Source organism: Mustela nigripes, chromosome 6 (assembly GCF_022355385.1).
Source record: "Mustela nigripes isolate SB6536 chromosome 6, MUSNIG.SB6536, whole genome shotgun sequence".
Lineage (NCBI taxonomy): Eukaryota > Metazoa > Chordata > Mammalia > Carnivora > Mustelidae > Mustela > Mustela nigripes.
The window spans coordinates 126,527,362-126,539,554 of record NC_081562.1 but is presented as its reverse complement, the minus strand read 5'-3'; the positions used below and the strand labels follow the sequence as shown (position 1 = coordinate 126,539,554).

General features: G+C 40.2%; 1 protein-coding gene across 1 annotated transcript in view; it reads right to left on the bottom strand.

Annotated features, from left to right (window-relative positions):
• The window catches only part of C6H10orf67 (chromosome 6 C10orf67 homolog), a 189,713-nt gene extending 180,594 nt beyond the window's left edge, over nucleotides 1-9,119 (bottom strand). The window contains exons 1-2 of the mRNA XM_059404561.1: nucleotides 9,027-9,119; nucleotides 2,452-2,515 (exon numbers count right to left, since the gene is read on the bottom strand). Coding sequence (XP_059260544.1) covers nucleotides 2,452-2,515; nucleotides 9,027-9,119 — 157 coding nt within the window. The remainder of the gene's footprint in view (nucleotides 1-2,451; nucleotides 2,516-9,026) is intronic.
• Nucleotides 9,120-12,193: the final 3,074 nt, after the last annotated feature.

Below are 12,193 nucleotides of genomic sequence, written 5' to 3'. Positions count from 1 at the left end.
ATCTCCTATATGGCAAGGAAACAAACACGGACCACTCAGCCTCTTGTTAGGAACTACTAACACATACTGGAAAATGCACATGAAAGCACTTTGTAAACTGTATTGACTCTTGGAACATTCATCTTAATGGTAATAAAGATTTTCCTCCAGAGTTTGGATTTCTATGGATCCCAACAACTGTTGTGAAGATGTTAGCTGATGCCTCCCTCCTACAGTCCATTTTTTCCTAATGTTTCATTGGTTTTCTCTCTGATTACAAAAGGAACAGTTTATTTTGGTATTTGGAACTTGGTATTTAGAAACACTGAAGAATACAGACAAACATAAAGGAGAAAATACAGCCATGTCCTGTTCTTAAAGCAGGCTGCTTTCCCCCAGATGCAAGTGGATGTCACCTCATGATTTGCAGATTGAGACTCAATGCTTAAATATTTAGAGCTTGAAAGAGTAGTGTAAATTATGTTAAGTGGTGAAGAAAGGAACTTTGAAGGTATTCTAGGACTCGGGAAGGCCAAAACCCTGCTCCGCCAAAGAGCCAATCACCTTTTCTGCCTCTTAGGTCTGAGAGTCCCACCTTGAAAAATGGCCCCAGGGAAAAAAGTTTCTCTTTATTACTTGTGCCTGAGTTCCAGAGAATCTGGGTGAAGGGCTGTTTGAATTTGCCATGAGGACAGAGCAGTGGGACAGAAAGAGGTAGAGGCGTGGAGGGGACAGGATGGAGGTGGAGGGGTAGAGGGGGTGGTGGGGGCAGTGGGGGGCGCTTCCTATCTCTCTGACTCCAGTCCAACTCTTAAGCTCCTACCACTATGTGGATGACTTTATAATTCAAGACCTCATAGCCAGGACCAGCAAGCTCAGAAATATATACATAGTTCTACCCCAGGATTTTTCCCATCACCACCAAAAATACCTTTTCCACCCTTGGTTATTCCTCTTATCATCTTTTCCAATAGTCTGAGGTCTTTTGAATGAATTCATCTCACCCAATGCCTATATCAGAAGAGCACTGGTTTCAATAGCGTTATCTCCTTTTTTTTTCCTTGCAAAATTGAGCCATGTATTTATCAGATAAAAATCATCCCAAATTTTAAAACATGAAGATCACACAGATCAGTGCTGTGGTTCTGATGCTAATAAACAGGAATGGTAGTTGATACTAACAAGCAAGAACATAAGTAATATCCAGACACTTTAGTGCTCTTCATGGTTATTATTGCTCACTAAAATTTAGCAGTCGCTCTGTATTTATGCATGACATTAATTATGTGTTAGATTGATAAAATTGGGGTTGTTAAAAAAAAACCTAACATGCTGAAACACTCTGGTAACCATCTGTTCCATTTAATAAATCCCTGGAATCTCTATGATGTCATCAGCAGCCAATCAGAGCTTCCGTTGGTATGTAGTCACCTCACTAGATAACTGTTTCCTTCCTGCCACGTGCCAGGCATGTTCTGAGCACTGTCTCAAGAAAAATGAATGAAACAGGCCCTTTCTAAAGAACTTCCACATGAATTACTGTTGATATATTCCAATTAAAAAATAGAGAGACATTGATATTTAATTAGCTTGTGTATCTTTACAGAATTATGATTTTACTCAACTTTTAAGAATACTGAAAGTAGCTCTAACTCCTTATTATTATATTCCTGGACTCCTGGTGGAAACCACCGGTTATGTCACAAATTTCAGCAAATACCACTAATGTCCCAAGAGATCAGAATCTCTTTTTTCAGTTTTATTATGACTTTCCTGCGGTTTTAAAAATGTCTGAAATATGGAAGGCTTTTAGTAATCAGTTCTAACATGAGGAAAAACATGACAAACTAGTTTGAAGTTGGGAAGCACATCTGAATTAAGGAGTATCATGTGTAAACCTGGAGTGAGGCAATGCCTTGTAGCATCAGCCTTGATCCCCAGATGCTGAAGTCCTTTCAGTTTCTTTCCACATGCAAAACTCCAGTTATCACTGGAATTAACTTGAAGTCACTCTTTAAATGAAGATACTATCTAAGAGCTGCATATTAAGAGCCTGTTCTCTGTTGCTGACAGATGTCGTTCCTCCATCTACTTGGCTTTCTCCCAGCAGTGAGTGATCAATCCGAGTCAACTAGATACACACGTTTACAGAGCAATGCATTCTCCTTTCTGATGCGCAAGATTTCAGATGGATCCCAGAAATTTCACTCAAAAAAAAAAAAAAAAGGGCCAAAAGACCCTCAGAATGAACATTAACTGAATTCAGCTTCATTGCAAAGATCCCTTTGTGAGACTGCAATGAATTTCCTTTCTTCCCATTAAAGACTGTAACCTGAAAAAGCACTATGGCACAGCAATGAGGAACGTTTGCACCGGAGTGGGACTGTCTTGGGTTCAAGGCCCTGCCCTGCCACTTCCTGTGTCTTCTGTACCTTAATTTCATCATCTATAAAGTGGCCATAATAATAGTACCTATCTCGTGCAGGGGCTGTAAGTTTGAACTGAGTTTATACAGGTTAACATCCTTAAACAGTGCCTAGAATATACAAAGGATCTTAGTCATTATCATGTGGTTTTATCAAAAAGTATTCTGTTAAACAGATATTTCCTGAGGTAGAGATAATCAGATAGTTTCTCAAGGAGTGGTTTCAGAAGAAATAGCTCCCCTCCCCTAAAATTTAACTCTGTTTTTTAATAAAAATCACTTGATCTTTGTATATTATTGAGTAAGGAGAGGTTCAACCGAGAGTACCTTTCTTCTTAAAGGGTTTTCCAGTAATGCAAAAATTGCTATGTGGTTGAACTTTGCTTCCTGAGTCTGGTATTTTTTCCAAGTATCAAAAAATGATTGATAGCATTTATTGGTGTACTAAGAACTTTCTGCCTATGTCCTCATTCCCAGACTCAGAAGGAATCCATTAAACTAATCAATATATGTTTATGGTTGCCAAGCTGCAAAGAAATCCAATATCCCTAAGGTTGTAGTGAAGAGGCCACAGTTTCAGCAATGCTCCGTGACTCATCTTTTATCATTCTGAGTCATTTGTAACCGACTAAACTCTTCCCAAAGTTAATCCTGTTCTAAGAAAACGTCCAAATAAATGATACAGTATGGTATTTTTGAGGCTCTGACCTCACTTTAAGAGCCAGAGAGCAAGGGGAAATTCCTCTCTTGGGAAAAAAAAAAAGATTGCACAATCCCAAAATGTCTAACCAGAAGCTATTTTAATGAATGACAAATCCTTACATTAGGGAGATTTACAGAGCGACAGTGGAAATTTTGCAGCACAAGCACATTCAGTGCAGTGTAGGTTAGAAAGTCTCCTGGCACAGTGAGAATGACTTGACTATTCTTGCGGGATTACTCAAATATCTCTCTGGAGATTGCTTCATTTAGACTCTATCTAGAACAGTAATCCCTGACACCAGAAAGAGGAAGAGGCAGTATGCCAACTGAGTTATTTGGTTTTTAGGCAAAAAATAGCAAGCGTTCAACTTAGCTCCCTAGGTACAAGGAACATACATCCTACCCAAGAAAGATAACCAGTGAAAGGAAAAAGCCACACGTTGAGGGAGTGGATAAGAGGGTGAAAACCAAGTGTGGATAGTGTACCTCGCAACTGATTCTTTTTTAGAAGCTCGATGGAGATATAATTCATGTATGAGGGAGCACACCCATTTAAAGCCTATGTTCCATGTTTTAAAATATATTTGCCGAGTTGTGCAACCATTAACACACACTAATTTTAGAACATTTGCACCGTCCTCCAAAGAAATCTTAGATCTGTTAACAATCCCTCCTCCCTTTCCTCCTTATTCCTCTACCTCTCAGTCCTAGGCGACCGCGACTCTACTTTCTGTCTCTATAGATGTGCCGATGCTGAACATTTCGTATCGATGGGATTCCACAAATGTGGTCATCTGTAACTGACTTCTTTCACTTAGTTTAAGGGTTTTGAAGTTCATCCATGTCATAACATGAATCAGTATTTAATTTTTTGTTTATTGCTAACACACCGTTGTGCTGGTGTGCTGTGTTTTCTTTATCCATTCATGGCTGCTGATGTTTGTTGCCACTTTTAGGCTGTTAGGAATACTGCTGCTCTAAGCATTCATTTCCAAGTTTCCCTGCGGACATACGTTTTCGATTCTCTTGCATAGATCCCTAAGACTAGAATTGCCAGGTCCTATGGTAACTATATTTAACCTTTTGAGGAATTGCCAAGTTGATTTCCAGAGTGGCTTTACCACTATATATTGTCACCTGTGAATTGTCAGGTCCTATGGTAACTATATTTAACCTTTTGAGGAATTGCCAAATTGATTTCCAGAGTTGCTTTACCACTATATATTGTCACCTGTGAATTGTGAGGGTTTTAATTTCTCCACATATTTGCTAACATTTCTTATTGTCTTTTCCCCGTTTTGTTGAGATATGATTCACGTACAGTACAATTCACCTATTCCAAGAGTATGAGTCAACTGTTTTTAGCCTATTCACACTTGTCAACCATCAGCACAACCAATTTTATTTTCTTATTTTTTTTTAAAGATTTTATTTATTTATGTGACAGAGAGAGAGATCACAAGTAGGCAGAGAGGCAGGCAGAGAGAGAGGGAAGCAGGCTCCCCACTGAGCAGAGAGCCCAAGGAGGGCTCGAACCCAGGACTCTGAGATCACGAGCTGAGCCGAAGGCAGAGACTTAACCCACTGAGCCACCCAGGCGCCCCAGCACAACCGATTTTAGAACATCTCATCACCCCAAAAGAAACTCTCAGCCAGTAGCTGTAACTCTCCATCTCCCCCACCCCCACCCCTTCAGTCACTCATTTACTTCCTGTCTCTATATATTTGTGTTCATTTCCTTTAAAAACAGTCCAGAAAGAAGTTTTAATCAATTGTGGTTTTCCATTTACATTTCTGTATAGACTGATGATGTCGAACATCTTTTCATGGGCCTATTAGCCACCCCTGTATTCCTTTTGGAGAAATGTTTATTAAAACACTTTGCCTATTTTTAAAATCGGATTGGCTTATCATTGTTGAGTTGTAAGAATTCCTATACATTCTGGGTCAATCTCTTATCACATATGTGATTTGCAAGTATTTTCTCCCATCCCACAGTTGGCTTTTCACTTAGAGATTCATTTCTTTAGACCACTCCTGATTCCCGGAAACTCCACATCTTCCATCTAGCTTGAGGCTGCTTCTACAGATCTGAGTCCTCTCTCCTTCCTTCAACTTGGTTGAGCACCTTGACCAGCAATCTCTTTCCGTTTTTTGCCCATGCAATCTAAAAATCCATTCCCAATTCTCTATACCTCTTTTTGCCTAAAAACAGGTAGTTTTGGTAAATTTGCCTGCACTAAAGCTTTGGCTTCCATCAGAGAATGTGACCACAGATTGAGGTCGGTCGTCTAAAAGCAGTGACAGTTATCTAAAAGCAACAACACTCCTTTACTTGTAACAAGGAATCTATTTAATTTGCCACTTGGGAAAGAGTTCTAGACATTTGGTTCAACTTTTTTTTCCTTCAGAAGGTTGAAGGCCTTCTCTCCTTTTTGGACTTTAGTTTTGAAGTAAGTCTTTATCTGAGTGCTTGTAACATTGTTTTCATCAAGAGTACAGAATGGTTTTTACCACTCAACAACAGAAATAGAACCAGGTATGTATGGTGTATATAAGTTCATTTGAAAAAGATTCCTAATTAAATATGATATAATTATACTAGTTATTTGTACTTACTTTAAGGTTTAAGATTCATCTGCCCCTTTTCATTCTATAGGTACATAGGAATATTTGTCTCTATCTTGTGACAAGATAGATTTGATTACAGGTTGCTTGGATTTAAAAAAAAACATATAGTGAAGCTAGTTAAGAACACTATAATTAAGAGATTTAGGAAAGAGGTAAATTAAATATAGATTATATTTTTAAAATATAATTCAGTTTATTCTGGGCACTTCATTAATTTCAAAAATATTTATTAAAGATGTGTTTAATGAGAAAAGATGTAAAATGTATACAAGAAGCCTATTAGCTTACTACTAAAAATTAGTAATTTATAATACATAGTATTTTTATTTTTTATTTTTTAATAGATTTTATTTATTTGACAGAGAGAGACACGGCAAGAGAGGGAGCACAAGCAGGGGGAAGGGGAGAGGGAGAAGCAGGCTTCCCGCCAAGCAGGGAGCCTAATGCAGTGCTCGATCCCAGGATCCTAGGATCATGACCTGAGCCGAAGGCAGATGCTTAACAACTGAGCCACCCAGGCACCCCAATACATAGTTTTTAAAATCTCCTTTGCTGCATAGTTCACTTCAATTGAGTAAATATTCTTACCCATTTTATAGGCTATGATATGAAAACATAGGTTGCTGTCTAAAACATAGAAGACATACTTATATATTTACATGTAGTAATTCAATAAAAATAGAGATTTCTGTTTTGTTTTCAGTCTTTTTAGTTATATGTGAACTTCCTTAAAGTAGAAGGGTTTTTGAGAGAAGCACATATTCCTCTTTAAAACATTGATTTATTCAGCAGTTATGTTATTAACCTGCAGCCTGCATAGAGACACAGCAGGGAAAATGGACCGATCTTTTCCTGATGTTCACAAAGCCTGTGATCTAGGAAACGGGCAAGTAACCACACAGTACCCCAGCATAATGAGGCTCAGGCTACTATGAAAATATCGACAAGACATCCAACCCGGACTTGCAAGGGAGAGGCATCATCTAAATTGAGACCCTATGGAAGAATAAGAATTACCCAGGCAAAGTGTTCGAGCAAAGGGAGCAGTTCGAGCATGCCGAAGCCTACTGATTAGAGAGACCTGGTCTCGTTAGGGGACTTAATGAAGTTTCTTATGATTAGAAGGTAAAGGGGAAACAGAGCATGGGTTTTGAGAGATGAGGGATGAAAAGAAAGCCAAGAAGAGCCTGACCACCAAGTCCCCTCATCTGTGCTGAGAAAATCAATGGGGCAGAATCTTTTTTTTTTTTTTTAAGATTTTATTTATTTATTTGAGAGAGAGACAGTGAGAAAGAGCATGAGTGAGGAGAAGGTCAGAGGGAGAAGCAGACTCCCCATGGAGCTGCGAGCCTGATGCAGGACTCGATCCCAGGATTCCGGGATCATGACCTGAGCCGAAGGCAGTCATCCAACCAACTGAGCCACCCAGGCGTCCCTGAGACACACAGAATCTTAAGCAGAGGAGGGTAACAGGACAAGATCTGCAGTTTGGAGATATCATCATGATCGTCATCATCATTACTAATATTTTTTGCACTGATCACATGTCAGACATGGTGTTTAATGTTTTATATCTCAAATATTTTCTAATACCTTTGTCAAGTACAGTTACTGTAGCTGACAATAAAAGCTATAAACATTCTGCTAAGATTGTCAGAAAGTGGAAAGGAGAAATATTTCACTTTAAACCAGGGCTTAACTATGATTACCAGTGCAAGTGAGGCTTTATGTGATGTGTGGACCTCAGCTTTAGAGAACGTCATTTGACAGTGTAAACAAACAGGATACTTTTCATTTTGAGAATATAGAGTTATTTGGGAAAAGTGGTTAAACTACAGAGTAGTTTTGAATATGTTTGGATTATGTTTAATTTACATCCCCCATAGTGCTGTTTCGTGTTAACTTAATGATTCTGTGTGTGCGTGTGTGTATGCCTAATAAGGTAAGTGTGGAATTGGTGGGAAGGTGTTGGAAGAATGTTACAAATGTATACCTTGAATTATGGAAATATATATAAAGTCTTTGAGCACACATGAAACTATCAGAATAGTATCTTTATACTGATAAGTTTCCTTTTTAAAATATTTTATTTATTTATTTGACAGACAGAGATCACAAGTAGGCAGAGAGGCAGGCAGAGAGAGAGAGGGAAGCAGGTTCCCTGCTGAGCAGAAAGCCTGATGCGGGGCTCGATCCCAGGACCCTGGGATCATGACCTGAGCTGAAGGCAGAGGCTTAACCCACTGAGCCACCCAGGTGCCCCTACACTTATAGGTTTCTTAAAGGCATTGTTGAAACAAAGAGTTTCAAAAATTATCATAAAGTTACTTTGTAAGCCATAGGCTGGATGTGCTTCCAGAAGTGCCATTAAAAATATTTAGTAACCAATAGAATAGAAGCACTCATCAATCTGAAAGGACTCAGGCCACAGAGCTGGAGGCTCCCTGTTGGTTTCTGGGTGAAGAAGGAACCATAGATGTTAGAACAGCTGGGAAACCTCTGAAGTGGTAGGGTGTTGGCTGTTTACCAAGGAATATGGAACTATTTCAATATTTATTAGCAACCAGTATGCTTAGACCAGTAGGTATTGGCTTAATATTAGCAGTACATGTTCTTATTTTTAGGATGAATAGGAAGAGCTATATAAAGATGGCAAGATGATGGCAAGATGGTAGGCATCTGTATAAGCTACAGAAAAATGTGCTCAGAGAACACTGCATTTGAAAACAATCAGTAAATTTAACATCCTTCAAATAGACTTCTCTTCCAAAGAAAAATGAGTCAGAACCCCAAAACAGAACATAAGCAGAGCCCAAATTTTGAAAACTGTAACATTCATCCTAATGGAGATGGATTGTGCTCAACATTGAAGGAAACATAGTTTTGGTTCTTCACTAAATAAGGGCATAAAATTGTCCAAATGAACTCTCCCATTTTCAAATATTTATTGAGGTCTTAGAATACACAGGAGCATTCGAGAGCAAAAGTAACACTCTCCTGGAACACCTGGCTGGCTTAGTCAGTGGAGTATGCAACTCTTGATCTCAGGGTCATGAGTTTGAGCCTCATGTTGTGTGTAGAGATTACTTAAAAAAAGAAGTAACATTGTCCTTGACAAGGACACCTTCCTGGTTCAAGTGTGATAGAGAAGAAGCTTGAAAGCAAAAATGTTTTGGATCTGCCACTTAAGGCCGGGTGATCTCGGACAAGTTCAAGTGTTGGTTAGTAATATGGGTTTAATTGCTCTCTTAGAGATCAAGATAACAGTGGCTGACATAATATAAATTACTTTATTTCTCTCACATTTAAAAGTCCAAGATGGCAGGAAGTCCAAGCTGATAGGCAGCTTCATGCGGTCATCTAAGAACTTGGGTTCTGCCATGCCGTAATAAGGTTGTGGTCTTATCTGCATTGTGGAAGTTGACTCAGCTCCACATCTATGTTCCCGCCTGCTGGGGATGGGGGAAATATAGGTCAGTGGACGGCACTCTTTCAAAAGGTATGACCTATAAGTTACATACATCTATTCTAGTCATATTCCATTGATTATTATTGAATCACTTAGTCTTATTACCTGTTACCTATTACCAGCTACTACCTAGCTGCAAGGGAGGTTGAGAATCGTAGTCTCTAGCTGGCCAGCTGTGTACCTAGCTGAAACCACGGAGGTTCTAATACTAAAAGGAAGAAGGAAAACATGGATGTTGGGAAACAATTAGTAGACCCTGACCCCTTTAACTACTTTGATCCTTAGTTCCACCTTTGTGAAATGCAGGGAGTTGTATTAAACAATAAGTGTATAGAAACCCCCTAGCCTGGTGCCCAGCACAGGTTGGAATGCTCAACAATAATTAGTTCCTTCCCTACTGGTCTTCATGCAATGGTGGCCTGGTAGTGTTCATGGGATTCATGCTTACAGAGCACCCAGCTAAGTGACAATGCAGACCTGGTGTGAGCACAGCCATGTGGTGCCAGTCCTGTTACCGTTCCTCATTCTCTGCCACATCCAGGAAGACGTGCTCACGAGGTCTACTAGGGCACGAGGTTGACTGGTTGACCACTATATTAGTTCACAGGCTTTACGCTTAAGTAATTTCTCCCTTGAGCCCCAGGATCCCTTTGTATTTTGATGAAATGAGTTTAATGACCTAAAGGAAGTTTCTCTAGGAAACCTGAAGGATCCCTTTGGGATCTAAGCTCTGAGGAAGAGCCTGGTACAAATCCCACATTGCCAGGCATTCAGCTCTTTCTCCCCCATGTTCTACTTTCCTAAATATATCCCTAGGATCTAGGCTCCTCTGGGGACCAAGCTTTCTCTTCTACCCAGGTCCTAGGTTCCAGAGACCCTTCCTTCCTTCCTTTCTTTCTTTCTTTCTTTCTTTCTTTCTTTCATTCTTTCTTTTTTTTTCTTTTTTTAAGATTTTATTTATTTATTTGACAGAGAGAAATCACAAGTAGGCAGAGAGGCAGGCAGAGAGAGAGAAGGAAGCAGACTCCCTGCCGAGCAGAGAGCCTGATGCGGGACTTGATCCCAGGACCCTGAGATAATGACCTAAGCTGAAGGCAGAGACTTAACCCACTGAGCCACCCAGATGCCCCCGGAGACCCTTTCTATAAAGAAAAGTTCTCCATTCTTTCATCTCTTATTACCTAAAGGGGAAACACGGCTCTTTTCCTAATCCTATTTCCCTAATTTCTGTAATATTCTGTCTCCAAGATGGCCCCCAGCAGTCCTCACCTCACGGAGTTCACTTTCCAGCAGTCTGTTTTCACACTGAGTCAGAACTGACCTGTGTGATTCACAGATTACAGCGGAGATAAGGGAGTGTGACATCAAGACCAGGTCATCAAAGTCATGGAAGCTTTTGCTTTGCTCCTTTTTTGAGCAAAAGGGAGGCGTGAGCCACCACACCATAAAGACATGAGGAGCCTTTTGGGAAAAGCCCATGGGCCAACAGCCAGCAACAATTAGCCACTCCTGGGAGCGAGCCAGCTTGGAAACAGATCCTCCAGTCCCAGGCAAGTTTTTCTTGAACTTGCCTCTCCCACCATTTGCGGCTGATTTTATAAACTACTAAGCCAAACTATTACTGCATTTATGTTCTATCTACACTATAAGAGATAATAAATGTGGGCTGATCCTTTAAACTACTATGTTTTGAGCTCATTTATTACACAGAAAAAGATAACTAATATACTACTGATCTTTATATTTGGGGGGGATAGTCACGCATCTCTTCCCTCAAATCTTCCACTGTATTTGTTGTGCATTTTCCAGGGTGAATCATTATGATTCTTTAGTCCAGATGAGAGGGGTGCAAAGTAGTTCTGTACTGACAGATAATACAGATGCAATTGCAATCAGCTGTTAATAATAGTAAGTTTCTTTTGGAATTACTTCTTTTTTAATATATAAACTAGAGTGGATTCAAAGTTATGCATAGAGTTTTCTTGTTTAATTTATCCCAGTTTTTTTTTCATAAATGGGAGGGAAAGGACCTCTGTTGCAGGCTACAAGACAGAAGGACTCATGGCTCATACCTTGCCTCACCTACGAGAAACAGCTACAGTGCCTTGATAATAGTTATAGGATGGGGCCCCTGGCTGGCTCATTCGGTAGAGCATGTTAACTCTCAAGTTCAGAGTTCAAGCCCCATGTTGGGTAGAGAGATGCCTTAAAAAATAAAATAGCAGGGTGCCTGGGTGGCTCAGTGGGTTAAAGCCTCTGCCTACGGCTCAGGTCATGATCCCGGGGTCCTGGGATCAAGCCCCACATCGGGCTGTCTGCTCAGTAGGGAGCCTGCTTCCTCCTCTCTCTATGTCTGCTTCTCTGCCCACTTGTGAACTCTGTCTGTCAAATAAATAAATAAAATCTTTAAAAAATAAAATAAAATTGCTATAAAGGGCTGCCTGGGTGGCTCAGTCAGTTAAGTATCCAACTCTTGATTTTGGCTCAGATCATGATCTCGGGGTTGTGTGCTCAAGCCCCGAGTTGGGCTCTGAGCTGGGCGTGGAGCCTGCTTAAGATTCTCTCTCTCCCTTTCCCTGTGCCCCTCCCCCACTCACAAAAGAGCTGTAGGGATTAAAAAATTTATTTCCATATTTTACTTCCTCATATTACCCCTCCACCTACGCCAAATCTCAGTATATACATGGGAGTGTAACACTTGTGAAAGTTACATATTCCAAAAGAGAGAGAGAGTGAGAATCCATTCTGAGAACACTCAGATTAAATACTTCTTAGGGCACCTGGATGTCTCAGTGGGTTAAGCCTCTGCCTTCAGCTCAGGTCGTTATCTCAGGGTCTGGGATCGAGCCCCACATCGGGCTCTCTGCTCGGCAGGGAGCCTGCTTCCTCCTCTCTCTCTCTCTGCCTGCCTCTCTGCCAACTTGTGATCTCTATCAAATAAATAAAAATCTTTTTAAAAATATTTAAAAGCAAACAAACAAAAATAC